At 36.7% G+C, this 19,643-nt stretch overlaps 1 protein-coding gene across 1 annotated transcript; it reads left to right on the forward strand.

Moving 5' to 3' along the window:
* The first annotated feature begins 285 nt into the window (after nt 1-285).
* Nucleotides 286-19,432, forward strand: LOC121860416 (probable ATP-dependent RNA helicase DDX49). The gene is made up of 9 exons (XM_042357565.1): nt 286-385; nt 5,206-5,399; nt 6,939-7,117; nt 8,391-8,556; nt 11,336-11,512; nt 14,269-14,430; nt 15,396-15,572; nt 15,928-16,064; nt 19,128-19,432. The coding sequence occupies exons 1-9, from the start codon at nt 292-294 to the stop codon at nt 19,318-19,320; spliced, it is 1,479 nt and encodes a 492-aa protein (XP_042213499.1). The 5' UTR covers nt 286-291; the 3' UTR covers nt 19,321-19,432.
* Nucleotides 19,433-19,643: the final 211 nt, after the last annotated feature.

Consider the following 19,643-nt stretch of genomic DNA (forward strand, 5'->3'; position numbering starts at 1 on the left):
TCTCACGGAGTTAAAACTCTTAAAAGGTATGATAATAAATTACCGTGAAATAATTCGCCATGTGACCATAGGATTAGTGAACGGAGATTTTAAGGACCACTATTAATAATGACAATATTCCTTGAATGACACAATATATATTATATAGTTGTTTTTAAATAATGTATTATAATTATGCAATTATGTTCATTCTAAGCCTCTATTTCTATCTTTTGTTTAAGTTACTTATCATAAATAACAAAACAATTATTCCGTCACACATTAATGCAACAATGTTTACAAACAAGGAACATGGCCGACGTGGTGAGCCAGGACACGCGTGGTACAACGTATGCAGATATTACAGGACTTCAGCCTTGGGTGATAGAACAATTAAACCAACTCAGTGAGTAACTCAGGAAGTTAGGTATACCATAAGTACTTTTGTGAGGATATACGTGTATTGTAATTGCTCCTGAAGCATGTTACAGATTGTCCCTCAACCATCATCCCTCATCTCGTGTTAAATCCTTGTTAAGAAAAATGACTTGCCCGAAATATCTGAAAATGCCACAAATCATATACACTGTGTTGATCAATATTCGATTTAAGATATCCCACGACGTTCTGGATACGACTGTTTTTCCTGCAAATTCTGATGTGTTTTGACAGTTTTGAATGAGTTACATTATACATTCATTTCTTGATTAAATTGTCTAAAATGGAGATACAACACATCCCTTATGACTCAAATTTAGCCCAAGAAACGAGTGTGCGATTCATAAAAAATCCCACGTGCCTAGTGGGTGGGTGGGCTGTGTTAATATCATACAAGGGGATAAGAGTAACTCAGAAGTAAAGCTTTTGCCTCAACAACAACCATAGAATAAATTGGTTTTAATTTATTTTTTATTAAATAGGAAAAATATCAAACGAATATTAACCCATATTTTTTATAAGAAATTTTGCCTATGCAATGATTATAAGCCAATGATATTATTAGCTTAAATTTATTGTATGCAGAAGTGGCTATAGACAAGGCTGTCCTGCAACCAACTCAAAAAGGCTATATACAGGACTGTCCTGCATCTAACTCAATAAGGCTATATACTGTACATGATCGTCCTGCATCTAACTCAATAAGGCTATATACTGTACATGATCGTCCTGCATCTAACTTAATAAGGCTATATACAGGACCGTCCTGCATCTAACTCAAGGCTACATACAGGACTGTCCTGCATATAACTCAATAAGGCTATATACAGGACCGTCCTGCATCTAACTCTATAAGGCTATATACAGGACCGTCCTGCATCTAACTCAATAAGGCTATATACAGGACCGTCCTGCAACTAACTCAAAGAATACTATATAGCAACAGGACCATCCTGCAACTAATGCAAAAGGCTATATACAGGACCGTCCTTACGTTTCATGCTATAACTCACTAGACAGGTCACCTCTAGGCATATAACTGAGCACCGACCTGCATCTAACATATAACTCAATAAGGCTATATACAGGACCGTCCTGCATCTAACTCTATAAGGCTATATACAGGACCGTCCTGCATCTAACTCAAGGCTACATACAGGACTGTCCTGCATATAACTCAATAAGGCTACATACAGGACCGTCCTGCATCTAACTCTATAAGGCTATATACAGGACAGTCCTGCATCTAACTCAATAAGGCTATATACAGGACCGTCCTGCAACTAACTCAAAGAATACTATATAGCAACAGGACCATCCTGCAACTAATGCAAAAGGCTATATACAGGACCGTTTTTAATTTTGGGAAATGTCGCGAGATTTCATATAAATTCAGAAAGAAGCTGTTTGTGCCATATTCATGTCAGAACATGACATGTTATGAAATATCAGGACAGTCCTGTATCTAACCTTTTTGAGGTAGCTGTAGGACGGTCCTGTGTATAACCTCAGCCATTGTGTGCACATAAAATTACAATTAAAAAGAGGTTTTTTTATCATTTTAAGACATTCCTGGAAGGATTTTTTTGTTGTAGTTTAATATATCTGAGCCTTTGTAATGGGAAATTACAGGAAAATGTGATCTCAATGAAAAAATGTACAGTATTTACAAGAAGGTTTATCAAGAGTGGAACAATTTTTATTAATCAGGGATTGCCTGTACTTACAAGATATTAAGTACTTTTTCTTCAATACTAAAATTCATATACAGTATACAATAATTAAAAAGTATAAGGAAAGGTAATTATTGCCCCTATTTTTTTCAAGGTCATTAAACATAGAAATCTCATTACAAGTCTTGCAATGGTCAAGAAATTGCACTCTCATTAATTGCGAGACGTAATGATGAAATTTGACTATGGTTAACCTCGGCCTATTTTTATTTATTTATTTATTTTTTTACGATATTACATTATCCGCTCTAAGAGTTTGTTGTAGGTAACATCACTGACCGCTAGGAATGCCACTCTCACTCATGTCCAGCTCTCCATCCTGAAGGTAATACAGCACATTCACAATCTGTTGTCAGCTATTAATGCTCTGGACTACGGCAACATTGGCAAAAAGGATTACTGTACCACATTTTCATGTCATTGTATAGTATTTATGTGAATGCACTCGAAAAAAAAAAAATTACTGCTATTCAGTCACCAATTAATGATGAAATATACAGATTTGCACCATTCCACAGTTTGAACCAATCTTGGATGCAGCCTTCTTTCATGTGTTTAAATCAATTGTCTCTTCAAAAATAAAGCACTTGGAAAAACTTGTCTCTTTTTATTGATGCATATTCAAATGATGTGCAACCACACTAATATATTCAAATGTAAAGTACCGTACCTTTATTCAATTAATGATTTTGGTAATTGTGATAAATCTTGATGCAGCTGAAATATGGCTCACTCTAATTCCATGAGAACTGTATAGACGAGTAACCTAAACCTCTTTTCATTCATTTATGGTTATGAGTTATACATTAAATTGTGGGTCATGGTGGCCAAGTGCAAACACTGCTTGCTTCTTGTTCTCCACTCTCAGATACAGTACAGTACAGCTCCTCCCCGACTTACAGTACGACCCCCCGGACATACGACCGCCTCAGTCGTACCAAAATTTTGCCAAATTACGTATTTTCGTGTCCCAACGTCAGTGATTGCGCTGTGTACTGACAAAATTTTCGTTTGTAATTCACTTTAAAATGGCTGGCAAGCTTAAAAGTAAGAGTTTTGTGGTGCTGAGAAGAAAAAGAGACACATTTTAGATTTTCTATGTATTATTTAAGTATTTTCGACTTACGACCATTTTGACTAACGACCTGGATTTGGGTCCCTAACCCCGTCGTAAGTCGGGGAGGAGCTGTATGGGTATTACTACTGATCTACTTTATCTTTATGTATAATCTGTGGATATTCCCAACTGTTAATAAGCCTGGGAAGAACTTCAAAGTTGGAATTTTATGTATTGTATGGGAATAAGAAGACAAATAAAACGATTGGTGTAGGTACTTAGAACTCAGATGCCTGTACAGTACGAGTATACTGAAAATTATACAAGATTGGGACAAATTTCAAAATACCTGTACTGTACTACATTGTTAACATATATTTTCAACATGATACAGTAATAAGAATTTTTTTAATGTAGCTGAATATTTTGGCTGCCAATTTGAAGTGTACAATTTTGCTGCAATAACAGTTACACTGTATTTTGAAATATTGTACAGGTATCCCTCGAGATACAATGGGTTAGGTTCAAAACAAAAAACATTCTTCGGGTTATTTTTCATGTCATGAATAGATAGACAAATGGGAAAATAAGGGTTCGATTCCACAATGAAAAAAATACCCCAGTATCATACCCTCAAAGCACAAAATTTGTTCGCAAACAAGAACAAAACCCAGCTTACTAATCATAAATATTACACAACTACTTTAATTTACTACCTAACACATGAAAAAATGAATTTAAATACTGTATAACTTTAGTACATTACCTTATGGAAGAGCAGGGATAGGTTGAGTGAGGGCCTTACTCAGCGAGATGGTGAGAGTTGTCCACCTCACCACTGCTGTCTGCCAGGAACACCACAGTCCTCAGTATGCTTGTAAATTGTGGCCACAGTATAAGCTGTCAGACCAAGATCTTTCACAATCTTGGTAGGGTCCATCACCGTGCTCATGATGCTTAATTACTTCTAGCTTTGTTTCAAGAATCACAGCCTTTCGTGGTTTCTTCGGTGAAGTACTGGTAACTGAAAATTCAAGAGAATGCTTGGATGCCATAACGAAAGGTACAACGAAAGGATGGCATGAATACACCCTGATAAAAGAGAGATCACATCACACACACAACAAATGGCGGATGGAAGGATGCAGCTTGTGGGAAATGTGAGAGGGGGGATGATCGTTGAGCAAGAATACCTCTCTGTGCATCTCTCTCCAAGATAGCCTCGCCAGCTGACTCCCGGCACGCAAAATTTGAATTTTTTGCCTGGACCCAAATTCGTTTAAACGGGGGAAGCTTCCATATCTCGAAATAGAGGTATCACTTTAGGAAATTTGTATAAGGAAATTTTTGTATCATGAACGTTCGTATCATGAGGGATACCTGCACTGTACATATTTTTTGAAAGCCATTATGTAAAAAGTACCATCACATTGATAAGAGAAATAAACATCTACAGGGGAAATCAATTCCTATTTATATGAAATTCTAAACTACTTTATATTAAGTTCTTTTTTTTTACTGTAATTGAGCATTAACCATCAGATTAAGATTTTATGTCAGTACAGTATTAAGTGTTTATATGTTTTCTGAAGTTGCTGTCAGCTTCAAAACTTGGCCTTTTTATCAGGTTATTCTAAGACGGTAGGAATACTGTATTGGATATTTGACAATATGGGGGGACTTGTGGAGTGTACATTATAGAGCAGAGGATTGTTATTTGTTTAATGTTAACCATCATTATCTTGGCCTCAATTATTCTCCAAGGTAACTTTGTCCTCGGGGTCATAGTTTTTTCTCTGGGATTTTCACTATGATATACAAATCTGGTTTACCAATGTAAATTTTTACATCTGCCAGAATCTTTAGCATATGTTGTACAGAGCACACTTCTATCTTGAGACATATCAAGTAACTAGGAGACTACTGTCATAATTTTTCATTTTACTGTGATTACTTATTGAAGATTGATATTTTTTTTTCACCCATTCCTTCCTTCAGAGATCCATCAGCCAACCCCCATTCAGTATCACTGCATCCAGCCAGCACTTGAAGGTAGAGATGTGATTGGAGCAGCAAAGACTGGCTCTGGGAAGACTCTTGCCTTTGTTATCCCCATCTTACAGCAGCTATCAATTGATCCATATGGCATATATGCTCTAGTCCTGACCCCTACTCGGGAACTTGCTTTCCAGGTGAGTGTTTTTACTAGTGAAGTGATCTGTGATAACTCATAATAATTGTGTTATTTTGAATTTGTTTATGCTGTAATACTATACAGTATATGAGTATATGTATGACTGGAGAATGAATTTTAAATCAACTTTGTGTAAATGTCTGTCAAGCATGATTTTTGCCTCCGTCTTTATCTTTTCTTTTTCTTATGTCACACTTGTAGCTTTTCAAAGATTGTATGTAGCTGACAGTGATCATGACCTTTCTTGGTATTTAATAACTTAAGTGTATTTCATTATTAGTTTTACAGACTTTTGTACAGTATTACATTTTAAAAGTTACCTGAATACAGTTTATAATAAAAAATAACCATCTCTAAAATGACTTATAGCCATTTATTAACTCTTAAGGCTTGGGCAATAACAGACCCACTGGACCCCCTATGCTGACATATTTTGGCCCAAAAAATTGCATCCATTGTCACCTTATAAACGGGTTAATTAATAGAAAAAACCCAGAAGAATGTACTGTACAGTACTTATATTCAACTTTGATTGTAGCATGGTTGGGGTGCTGATAAGCAGTGTGGAGTGATGAAAGATGTCTTGTTTTTACCTTGCATTATTTGATTTGAGTTTTTTAAGCCTTTGTTTTAATTCGGTGACATATGACCTAAGCTGTTGCGTTGCCAGGGATCTAATTACCACAATCAATCAATGTCTTGTTTGAAGCTGCTGCGACACAGCCAGAGCAAGTGAGAAGGGATGTTGACACGATTTTGCATCGCACAGTTCTTACTTGAAGGCACTTTTATATCATATATCTATCTTAGAGCTACTGTACTACAAAACACAAATATTTATATTTTCCTCAAAAGAACTATAAAATACTGAACAGAGGTCAAAGGACACGCATCCATCACAATAGTTGGTCGGTAACTGACCAGGGGGCACGAGTATTATGCATGAGATGAGTTGCCAATTAAACAAATATCCAGTCCAAAGTATTTCATCTCTCCTGGACATTCAAGCAAACATTGGCAACTCTTTGGCATGGTGGGATACAGCAATAATTTTGCCACACAGCTAAATACATCACCGATTGGCTTAAGGACAGTTAAGTGGAATGTTTTAATGACTGGCCAGGGATTTCACCTGACCTACAGTAAACCCAGTTGAGAACTTGTGGTCTCTATTGAAACAAAAATTACAAAACAGGGACGCTTCCTCTTTACGTTAGACCCTACTTAGCTTCAAAACCTCTCTGACTCAGTTCCTGCCCATTTGAAGGAGTGTCTGAAAAGTCACCTTGCACCAAACTTAATGGTGCTTACTGTAGATTGAATTTTCACTGCAGTGTGTACCTGTAATTTTAAGATGCAGATTTTCATTACAGCTTATTATATATTTCATAAATGAAAATAAACATGGGAACATCTAAAGTTTTGACTGAGGAAAGTGAAACCTCATTACAATATAAGGAGTAAAATTCCAATCACTTTATGTAACAGCTGTGCAGTAAATGTATGACTTTGTTAATTTGATGACTGTCTCCTGCAGATAGCTGATCAGTTCCGGGGTCTTGGATCTCCAGTATCATTGCGACTCACTGTGATTATAGGGGGCCTGGACAGAGTGGCACAGGGAGCCGAGTTGAATCGGTCTCCCCATGTGGTTGTGGCCACACCTGGACGCCTAGCTGATATTTTGGAGACATCACCAGAGTTTACACTTAAGAGGTAAAGGTATACCTGTACTACAGTATATGAATTGTATAAGATATTTCTGTAGATTTATAATGTACACGGTGAATCAGGTGACCCACATGCAGTACCGTCAATGATATTACAGATTGACACCCCAGGGCTTTTAGGATATCAATCTTGTGTAGCTTATAATTTTCTTGAAATTCTTAAAAAAATATATATATTGCAAAATTGGTATCTTTCCCAGCTCAACAACATCCCTTAAAAGGAGGTACACTGTACTTGAAGGAGTCAGTGCTGCTTATGCTGAGACTTAAGACTTCTTGCCTTCTAGGTGTAAGAAGAACTATAACAGCATGCTTCTATGCTTCCCTCTTACTATTATATATGCCGGGGTTGGATGTGAGAAGGATGTTATTCAGTGTGACCCTGCCAAACATCACAGGTTTTCTCAGGGTACTCCGGTTTCCTCCTGTACGAACACTGGGCAATGAAGGACAAACTTCAGAAACGATGGGGATATTAAACGAGCCACTGACTTCCATTTCCCTTCATATATTTTTTTTTTAAGGAAGTGTTTGTGAATATTTTTTTTTGAATGTTTATATGTTTTTAAAGTGTATATGTTTGTGCATTTATATGTTAACAGTATTGTATACTGTATTTATATATTGTTGCACACATGATTTTGTGTAGATCTGGTTAAAATTGGGTTGCTTTGTGTGTGTGTGTGTGTGTGTGGGCGTGTGTGTGTGGGCGTGTGTGTGTGGGCGTGTGTGTGTGTGTCACTAAAGTCTTAAATTCTAGTAGTGTCAATATATCAAATTGTTGGTGCATTGTCTGCTTCAAGAATGGGATTTCATGATGAATTCCTCATTTATATGAGGAGTCTGATTGAGACTGGGAGGGTGGACATGAGATGTGTTTAAGGGTGGATGTTTACTGTAGTGTAGTACAGTACTGCTCACTTAAAAAAAAAATAATTGATGTCTCTCCTTGTCCTCCATCTGTTTACCTGCCATATTTACCCTGATATTTTTGTCCTTTCACGTCTTATTATTCTATTTATATATGTGTGTGTGGTAAGAATGTTCAATCTTAGCTACCTTGCATGTTAAGATAAAAATTGAATTGTGTAGAAAATGACTACAGACACTTTATAGAAAAATTACTCTTGCATTTTGGTGTAACCAACAAGTGTGATAATTATTTTCTGTTTACTGATAGGTTAACTATACACACAACAAATGTTTCATAGCTTGAAATCATATGTCCATTCTAAGGATATCTGTCTGCTTTGTTTCAGGATAAAATTCCTGGTTTTAGACGAAGCTGACCGTCTCATGGATGGCAGGTTTGACACCCAGTTGCGCACTATCTGGGCGGCTCTACCAGAGAAGAGGCAGACACTGCTTTTCTCTGCAACCGTCACAGACAGACTACAGCGCATGAAACAACTGGCAACATCTGAGGTACATTATTCTTATTTTTTTGTGTTCCCATAATATGCAATAAAATTATACTCTCAAGAGCTAACCACAGATTTTTAGATGTCAGTTGGAAAAAATACTGTTACAGATGTCCCATCTCAAGTGAATTTTCGTATCTTGAATAAAAGAAAATATGGGAAATAAGGTTCGGTTCACCATTGACAAAAATATCCCAATATCATACCCTCTCCCCAAACATGAAATCAGTTCATAAACAAGAACAAGACCTACCTAACTAATGATGAATAGGACACGAATATAATTTACTTCCTAACACATGAAAAAGTAATAAAATATTGTTTAACTTTGGTACATTACCTTATGGGAGGGCAGTCTGGGCTCACCACCACAAGGGTGGACTGAGTAAGGGCCTTACTCAGCAAGATGAGGAAGGTTTTCCACCTCATCACTGCTGTCCTCAGCATGCTTGTAAATTGTGGCCACAGTAGTAGCAACCAGACCAAGATCTTTCCCAGTCTTGGTAGGGCCATCACCACGTTTATGATGTTTAATTACTTCCAATTTTGTCTCAAAGAGTCACAACCTTTTGTGGTTTCTTTGGTGTAGTACTGGTAGTCGAAGATTTAGCAGAACGCTTGGGGATGCCATCATGAAAGTTATAACAAAAGGATGACACAAATACACACTGTTACGTGTCAAAGGGGTAAAGCTGGTAACAAACAAAAAGTGAAGGCATTTAAAGAGAATTACAATATATGATTCTTAAATTTGTATCGAGAACAACGCCAACTACGGTATAATGTATGGATTGAATGCAACCCCCTTTTAATAAATGAATACTTGATGATTGGAGTAAAGAAACTTAAATAAAACGTATAACTATATTAACAAATGCTTACCACAAATAACAAAGAAATAAGACTAATCACATGAACATACTAGATTACTTTAAGGTTGCCAATATCACTGACAACTAAATCAATACACGATTCAAGAACAAAAATACTGTACATTAAACACTAAATACAGCCAGCCAGCCTCAATAATGAAGACCATAAGTACATCACCCGATTGATCAAAGACAGAAGTCAACTGACAACACAGGCCAGTCTAAAGGTTCGGAGGTTACCCAAGCTTGAGTGCTACTCTAAGCCGGCTCTGAAACCCTCGGCTTTATATGGGTTGCAGACTGACCCAAACATCGTACTTAAACCAACGTCTCATTGTTAATGTTATTACAGTGTTACCGACTTTAATATGATAACTATTCACACACAAAAACAAAACAATGTAATTTTAGTTAGGAAAAATATATAATCATACAATATATATATATCAAGAATACATACTCATTTACAGTACATCTGGCAGGGGCATACAGCTCATTTAGTAATTGGTTGTTAAGGGTAGTTCTATCCTACATTGCACGTAACAACACAGATAAAGAGAGATCACTTCACACATAACAAATGGCAGAAGGAAAAATGCAGGCATGTGGGAGATGCGGGAGGGATGGCAGGGTATGATCTGCAAGCGAGAATGTCTCTGCATATCTCTCCTCAAGATGGCCGTGCCAGCTGACTCCTGGCACACGAAATTTGAATTTTTGCCCAGGCCCAAATTCGTATAAGTTGGAGACGCTTTCGTATCTCGAAATAGTGGTGTCAATTTATGAAATTCGATAAAGCAAATTTTTGTATCTCGAACATTCGTATATCGATGGGTACCTGTATTATGATAGTACAGCACAATATGATTGAAATTACTTGGTGCATGGACAAAGATATGTGGGTATTTTAATTTTGATATGAAGTTTTAAGGGAAAAAAACAAGCACAAAATTTAAACATAGTTTTCTGGAAAGTGAAGTAATTTGGAAGGAGCAGTGTAAGGTATAATAATACGAGTTTTCTTGAGTGTTTCTAATTGGAAAGAAGATTTTTGAAGGCTACACTTTGTGCTAATATGTCTTGTTAAGTAGAAAGGAAAGTGAGGCCTAGGAATGGGTTGGGTGTTTTCTCCTGTGCTGGTGTGTTAGATTTGAGGAGTGTCTGAAAACATGTAAGATCTATGGTGTGTATAGTTTTTGCATTTGTAAAGTAATTTACAGTAATTGTTTCTCCAATTTCTTTATTTCTCTTCGTTTTGTGTGAGAGGGATCAAGGGATACAGAACTTTAAAGAAAGAAAGATATTGTATGGAGTGATGCAAGGCAAGACTTATGTTTAGAATGCTACTGGAAAGATCTATAAGACAACATGAAGATACATCCACACTTGCTTTCTTTTATCTGGCCCTGCATTTGCATCCAGAAGCATTCCTAGCACTTCTAGTCAATTTCCATAGTTCTTCCTTACTACAATACTACTGTATATCTAGTTACCATTTAAGCATGCTGTCATAATTTTTCAAGCCATTCTCTTAACTGTTTGCATTTTGTATGCCTACAGGGTGTATACAGGTACAGTAATATCACCATAATTCGAGATTTGAGATTTTACGAAAAATGAGGTTCACCTCCCAAGGAAAAAATAATTGGGGCAATGATGGACAAAACAAGTGGAAAAAGCATGTGTGTACCTGATTACATGTTGAATTTGTTATGTTTTGCACCACTATGGGCATATGTTTCACAGGTACACCTCTAGTTTGTAAACTTATGCTTACTCCTATATATCTATTTTATTTTTCAACAAATTATGCTACTGTTTTCTGGAATGTCTCAATGACTAAGTTTAAGTAATGAATTTCTGTACCCTATAGAAAACAAATATCTGTTAAAAGCATTCCCATATTTCTAGGTATTTCTCTGGCAATCAACAAATAAACAGGCCACTGTTCAACAACTGGATGAGCGCTATGCACTAGTCAATCCCATAGTAAAAGATGCCACCATGATTGCTACAGTACTTCAACACACAGAAGAGAAACCAAGGGGACTCATTTTAATTTTCACCAATACATGCAAAAGTACACAGGTATGTAACATGATTAGGAGAGGGACTCGACATTAGTAAGTGCTGTACTTGTTATCCTAAAAGAGTTTTTGTCAGGGTGGTAAAAAATGCAGGAACTGGAATTTGGTTAAGAGAACTTTTTTTTAGGGACCTCTATGTAATAGATTACTAATTGTCATCTTCTTAGTCAGTGGAGAAAATTATTACTAGCCAAACTATTCATATTGTAGGCAGTGATAAATTGAACCTTACATTAATGTGCTTCAACTACAGTGGGTATGACTGGTCTTTTATTATTATTTTGTTAATCTTGCAAAGAATTTCCAATTATGCTGTAGGGTAGTTGTAAACAAGAGCAAGCAGACTCTTCATCCATTCATTCTAACCTCTATGATATCCTTATAAACCTTCCTCTCTATAACACACAAATTGCCGTCCTGGATGTCCGTCCCTCCCACTTATAATTCTTTCTTCACGTCTTTCTTTCTCCCTCCTACTACTCATCTCTGAATTACTGTACTATACGTTCTTGTTCCCAAACTCTCACTTCCCATAACAAACTGACACTTCTTTAAATTTACCATACAGTACAGTATATTTAACTTTATAATTTATTTAAGGTACTTAAAGTCATTTGGGGTTGGTGTGTTGATACTGCACAGGCTATCTAACCACACGGTCTGGTAACTGCTCTCACACGCTCATTTCAGTAAAAGTGGTTCATTGAGACACGTTATTAAAATGTTTTAAAAATTAATAATTTAAATATATCAATGATTTTTATTAGCTTACCTTCAAAGGTAGAGATGTTGGGCTTAATGGGACGGATGGAGGTGGATGTTGGGAAAGAGAGGCAGGACTAGGTGGATTGTCTACTGCTATCCCATCATCATCTCTTCGAGGTGGTGGCCTTACACCAGAAGGACCTGCCTAAGGTTCAGAAACTTCTGTGACTGATTTGTGTCACAAAGAACTAGTCAAAGAATCAATTGTTTACCAACAAATATTTTTCATGCAAAATTGTAGAATAGCAGGATAACACATCTCTTATTTCACGTTCAACTTTAGGAGCAAGATCGTAGAGAGGGTTATTCTTCTTAAAATAATGCACAGCTTCAACTTTTACGAAGGTTTTTATAAGACTTTTAACTGTTAAACATTCACTTTCTGCTGCAACAGGAGTAGAGTTGTCATCTTGTCTACTTCAGCCAAGTCCTCATTCCATAATGGAAGAGAATAAGATTGTAGCAATTCTTGAACATCATCTTCACCAACATTGTTAAAACTTGCATCTTTTGCTAGACTTGCAATCTCAGTGTGCATTTGGGCAGCATCAAAGCCTTCAAAAGAGTCAACAGCTTCCGGATATTAAATTCTTCCAGCAACCATTCATGAATTGAGGTGAAACTTCTCTCCAAGCTTGGCTGAATAGTTGCACACAATGTAAAATGTTAAAGTTCTTCCCAAATTCTTGCACTATCACTTTACTTGCATCATTTTCTGTGATTAATTTCCTTAATGTACGGCATAAATAAGCCTTAAAACAACTAATGACCCCCATATCCATGGGTTAACACTGTTGTAGTTTTCGGTGGCAAAAACACTTTTGTATTTTCACGTTTGGAGACTAACTCACAAAGGCAAGATTATGAGCACTGGCTCTGGTAAAAATTACTCAACAAACCAGTCACAGAAAATCTGTCATGTAATACATGCCTTTCCTGTGACTTCCAAATCACAGGAAGAAAAGCTTTGGTAAAAATTTTCAATACTGGTGGATTTTCACTGCAAAACACAAGCAAGTGCTTTAACTTAAAATCACTAGTCTGCATTACTTCCCACAGGCAGAGTTACATGGTCTTCAGATGTCTTGAAACCTGGCACACTGGTTTCTTTCTTGGAGATGTAGGTGCGAGATGGCATACATTTCCAGTAGAGGCCAGTTTCATCGATGTTGAACATGTGCTATGATGTGTAACCACCTTTCTTGATCATCTTCTTTAGCTTACAAGGAAATGTTTCGGCTGCTTGGACGTCAGCACTGGCAGACTCACACTGAGTTTTGATATTTTTGAAGCCATATCGATTCTGGAAGCAGTGAAACCATCCTTTAGATGCATTGAAATCCTTCTCCTTAGCAGCTGCCTACTCTCCCAACTCCTTCCTTAGCTCCTCATGTAACCTTAAAGCCTCTTGGGTGAGGGCTAAGCTGACGGTGTATGCTGCTAGTACAGATCTTTAATCCATGTGGCAAGCCGCCTCTCCATACTTTCCACCACATCACTCCTTTGCCGTGTTAATTTCACCTTGGACTGGCTCAATAATGTTGTAGCCCGTATCTATTTCTTTAGTATTCTCAAGTACGTATGGTATGGATGGTTGTTTCAGGCACAGCTACTATGCTTTTAGGCACCGCACCACCTTGCTTTGGAACTCATGGCTACAAAAAATTCCACCAAAGGCACAACAAATTAAAAAAAAATCCTTGGAGCACTTTCAAAATAAGGCTTGGGGATGAATGCGACTGTTACTGAGCATGTGTGGCGCGGGTGAGAAGGATTAACTTGGAGAGAATGGGAATTTCAAGCACTTATGCTGTCAACCGGTGGATTTCATCTGTGGAATCCTCGTAAATTCGTGTATTTTTTGCATATACAGTACAGTAGTTTTACAATAATTTGGCCTCGTAAATGCGGATCCACAAATATTGAATACTCGAATAACGAGGACCTCACTGAATAACTGTAAGATTGTTATTTTTATATGTTCCTTTGCAGGTACTGAGCATGTTGCTGAACTCTTTAGGCATAGAGTGTGTAGCTTTGCATTCCATGATGCCCCAGAAAGAGCGACTCTCTGCCTTGGCACGATTCAAGTCATCTCAGGTGAAAGTCCTCATTGCTACTGATGTTGCTAGTCGAGGGCTAGACATTCCTCTGGTAAGTACACTATTTCTGTTGCTTGTAATTTGTTACTTCCTCTTACCCCCAAAGTCTATGCCCCACACTCATATAATAATGTCAACTCAACAATATCCAATTACTCAAATGGGTTCTGTAAACAGATTGACAATTGATACAAGACAGTTTTCATTATGAATATTAGGAACTCAGTACAGTACCTTGTACAGTCGCAAACAAAAGTTCACTCCCTGTGGGGAAACCGAGTCATGGGAAGGAGTCTCCAAATTGACTTACCCTGACTGTTGTATCTCATTTAGGGTCGATGCTCATTCATTTTGGAAATGAGCGAACTTTTGACCCCGACTGTACATAGATTATAAAACTCAAAACCAAATACACTGCCACCAAAGAAAACTATAAGGAGCTACTAATGTAGTTCTACTGTACCACAAAGCTGTTGCAGTTTTGTGAGAACCAGAAGCATCCGGGGAGGGGAAGAAATAGATAAAATTGATCCCATCTACAGTACTTCAGTTCAAGAACAAGACATCAGCTTCCATCATCTAACATTAAATACAGGTTCACCAGCAAACAAACTTGAATTGAACGAGTCTAGGAGTAAGGCTGACAAATGAAGAATCAGTTTTTAATTTTGCTACAGTTTTCTTAACAATAACTTTTATACACTATTCTGTATTATTTTTAACTTAAAAAGCATTTTAAGTTTTTCCTTCCACTGTGGGTGAAATATGTTGAAATGTTTGTAAAAGGGGCCATAAAAGTGATGCAGACTGACTAAGTAAAGGCATTAGAGAAATGATGGACATGTTTACTTGATTGTTGGATACTGTAATTACCACAAGGCAACAAGGAAGTGTTTATGGCATAAAGTTGAAGTTGTGTACTTGTTGTCATAGAAATATCTGTATTTGATGAGAAGGGTTAATTCTTCCACTGTTTTTGACTATTTTTATAATATGTTATGTTTTATCCTCCCCTAGGTGGAATTAGTAATCAATCACACCATCCCAAACCTTCCCAAGAATTATATCCATCGAGTTGGTCGGACAGCTCGTGCTGGCAGAGCTGGTCAGGCTGTCTCCTTCATCACTCCTCATGAAATCAAAATTTTATTGGCTATTGAGGCAGAGACCAGACAAAAAATGACCGAGTTAAAAGTAAGTTGAAAAGATACAAAGATTTGACATATGAAAAGATACAATATATATTGTTAAGAAATGACATGAATGGGTGTGTTTGTATGGAGATGAATATACAGATATGTACAGTCATAAAAATATTTGGAGAAGACTTGAATGACTAGTTTTAAAGCTTTAAGTTACTGTACTTACAAGTTATAAGTGAGAAGGACAAATTAAGCTTTTAAATAAAAACTTACCTGCCTGAACATGTAGACAAACAATATTTTCATTTTTTGTTTGATGAAACCTTATTAATATATAACATAACATCAAAGTTTTGTGTTCCCCAATATATAAAACTTTTACTAGTAGAGTTATGTTGCCTGTACAGATGGATGAAGCTGTAGTAAGGAAGATCATGAAGCAGGTCAATGTAACCCGTCGAGAACAAGAAATCAAACTCAATCAGACAGATTTTGATGAGCGTCGGAACATAAACAAGCGCAAACGGCTCATTATGGAGGGCAGGTGAGAAAGAGGGATGTTTTTGAGGGCAATTTTTACTACTTGGAGAAAAGGTTAAGAGCTGATTAAGTGATAGATAAATTCAACAATAAAGTAAATAGATGATTATTTTGAGATGTGCTGAATAGGCATTGTGAAAAATATATGGGAAATTTAAGAAATGAATTGTAGATAAAGTGAAAAGTATCGCAAAGGAAATAGGGAACTTAACAAATTTGCCACTGTGAGAAATACAGTACAGTATGTGGACAGCAAGATGTTACCTAATTAAGGTAATGTGAGGTAAGTAGCACTTAGAAAAATTTATTCTTAGATGGAAGAAATACAGAGGCAGTTTTAGATGTGAAAAAATGTGTCCTGGTAGTGACTTATTTTGTGTGGTATAAGGAATATTGACCATTGGCACACAGTAAAATAAAACAAACTAATGTGCAGGTGTAGAGAATTTGCATTTATAGTTTTGCTTTTAGGTTGTTTATTTACATTGATATTTTTAGTGAATAATATAGAGAAAATTCTTAAATAAAAACTTGATATGAATTGAAAAAGAATTTAGGTAGAAATACTGTATCTGAAAAATTAATGCCAAATTGTGACATAACACACATCTTAAGTTTGGTATATACTGTACAGTAAATGTATAAAGAGTACATATTGTGAATCAGTACAGAGGCAAAGAATTAATATTGTCATATGTGGGGTTTTCCTAATTGTCTTGGACCACTTTTCCATGTTATTTCTCTCTTTATTGATATACATATGCAGACACTTCCTGGGTTACGTATTTCTGACTTTTACGGATACTCTCCCCAAGTCCATTTTCGGGTAGTGGACGAGTATCCGTTGTTACGGACATTAAGTAGTGTGGCATAGTGCAGAAGAGACCCACAGAGTAAGCATAAAGTGGCTGGGCAAGGTGTTATTTTGTTAGATTATTACGGTGCGCATCCCCTACTCATCGTCTTAGAAATTTCAATCATAAATCGCCCTTAATTTTGTAGCAAAATGACTGGAAAGCACCCACGTAATAGTAAGAGTGCAGTGCAGATCTTCTCGTAAACGTAAAGTAATAGAACTAGAACAGAAAATGAAACTAATTAAGCAGTATGAAAGGAGGGAAAACTGTCACCACGCTCTAATGTGAACTCGGTCCTGTTATGTTACCTCAGGTCTTGCTACCTCAACTGTACACAAGATTATGAAGGACAGAGCTCGTATAAAGGAACGTATGAAAGGTTCAGTGCCTTTAAAATCTACTGTGATAATGAAGCAGTGACCACAAGTTATTTGTGAGATGGAAAAATTTACTTACAGTATGGATAAACAAATCAGCAGGAGGATTTAAGTTAAATGGGATTACTATATGTACAGTAGATTTGTAGTAACTGCTTTTTACAGTCATAGTATTTGTGTACAGGTATCCCTTGAAATACAAATGGGCTAGGTAAAAAAAAAAAAAAACGTTAGTTATGTGAATCTTCTTATCATGAATTGATAAACATATGGGAAAATATGGTTCGGTTCCTCAATGACAAAAATACCACAATATCATACCCCCCAAAACACAAAATTGGTTTACAAACAAGAATAAAACTAATGATAAATAGTACACAACTTCTCTAATTTACTACCTAACATGAATTTTTTTTTTTTTTTTTTAACTTTTGGTACATTACTGAGGGCAGTCTGGGCTCACCACCACAAGGGGGTGAACAGGGGTGGACTGAGTAAGGGCCTTATTTAATGAAATGTAGAGGGTTGTCCACCTCAACACTGCTGTCTGCCAAGGACACCACAGTCCTTGGCATGCTAGTAAATTGTGGCCACAGTAGAAGCAGCCAGACCAAGATCTTTCACAATCTTGGTTGGGCCCATCACTGTGTTCATGATGCTTAATTACTTCCAGCTTTGTCTCAAGAATCACAGCCTTTCGTGGTGTCTTCGGTGTATTACTGGTAGCCAAATAATTATCGGAACGCTTGGATGTCATAACGAAAGGTTGGAACGGATACAAGTGGATAGACATCTTTTCTCACACACAATGAATGGAACGATGTGGGAGATGCGGGAGGGAGGGGGCAGTGTGATCAGTGAGCGAGAATACATCTATGCATCTCTCCCCAAGATGGCCACGTTAGCTGACTCCCAGCTGGCAAAATTTGAATTTTTGCCCAGACCCAAATTCAAGGCGAGTGATCGAGAAGGAAGGGAAATGTGGCTGTAGTGTAGGCCCTCCCTTGGAGCTGATTCTCACTGTATTCTTCTTTACATAGATGTATCACATAGCTGCACTAGAGTTGTCCCCTAGTAGTCACTCCTCAACTTAAGTAAGAGCTATGTTCCTGGAACATTATGTAACTCAAATTTTATAGAAATCTGATTTTCTCAGTAACCTTAAGTGGATGGCCTACGTTGTGAACATATTATATGCAATACCTAGCATAAGGTAATGCAACCTTTAAGGCTTAAATAACTAAAGTACTACAGTACATACTGTATATGATTATTTTGTATCCATTGAATTGAAATATACAAAAGTGTTGTATGAATAGATTATAAATGAACATTTACAGTACAGTACCTTAATTCTTAGTGTTGACTTGCTAGTTTGAAGGGACAGAAGTGGTTATGTGATGGCGATGTTACTACTTCACGTAGGTAGCAGAGGAGGAAGAAAGGACAGCATACTCCTCTGTAGGGTCGTCAGGATCATCAACATTCCTCTGCAATGCTCTATGACCAAGTTTGGCCGTATGTAGCATAACATAGAATATCTGCTCATGTCAGATATTTTTTTATTTTTAATAGGACTTACACACAAAGTAAAATTTATTTATGTCGAGAGTTACGTACCTAACCCGAGAAATCCCTGTACTGTACAGCAATGACGTGCATAATTTGTTCACCCTCCTGAAAACGTCTTCCCACATGATACAGGGTGGCTGAAATCAAGAGGAATGGACTTCATGGTATAATGATTTTACAACACAACCCTAAAATATCCATCAGATTTACCCCTCACATTCATTTCACACTAATATTTTCTTTATATTTTAATCCATTTAGAGATCCTGATGAAGAAGAGAAGAAGAAACAAAAACGTGTGAAGAAACTCAGAAAGGCGGAGAGAAAAGAACGCATTCAGCTAATTGAAGAGTTGGAAAAAAAGAAAAAAAAGAGACAAGCTGGTAAGGGGAGCCACATCTCTGAAGGAGTAGCAGATGAAAAGATAAAGGAACCAAAATCACCAATTAAGTAATGGCAGTAAAGTTGTAAATAGTATTCTTAAATTTTATAGAAGTACAGTTATTTGTTGAGGACTTACTCATAGTAAAGAAAATATTATTTTTTAAATAAATATATAAAATTAATGTGGATATTACTGGATATCAGTCCCTTTTTTTTTCAAACAAATAAAAATTGCAGTTATCATAAGACTTTTTCAGATATACCCACATCCACCTTAACAAAGATAATCTTCCTCACAAGTGCATCAAAACCTGAACAAATCACTTCATAATGTATACAACCATTAGAGCGACAACCAAAAAATATGTCCACTATCACATTTACAACCAGGTT

The sequence above is a fragment of the Homarus americanus genome, unplaced genomic scaffold, assembly GCF_018991925.1.
Source record: "Homarus americanus isolate GMGI-L3 unplaced genomic scaffold, GMGI_Hamer_2.0 scaffold28051, whole genome shotgun sequence".
Lineage (NCBI taxonomy): Eukaryota > Metazoa > Arthropoda > Malacostraca > Decapoda > Nephropidae > Homarus > Homarus americanus.

Bases quoted from the DNA above. Each gene is read 5' to 3' on its own strand.
- LOC121860416 (XM_042357565.1), top strand. From the start codon at position 292: ATGGCCGACGTGGTGAGCCAGGACACGCGTGGTACAACGTATGCAGAT. The intron at 7,118-8,390 runs GTAAAGGTATAC...GCTTTGTTTCAG, and splicing joins CCAGAGTTTACACTTAAGAG to GATAAAATTCCTGGTTTTAG. The intron at 15,573-15,927 runs GTAAGTTGAAAA...TTGCCTGTACAG, and splicing joins AAAAAATGACCGAGTTAAAA to ATGGATGAAGCTGTAGTAAG.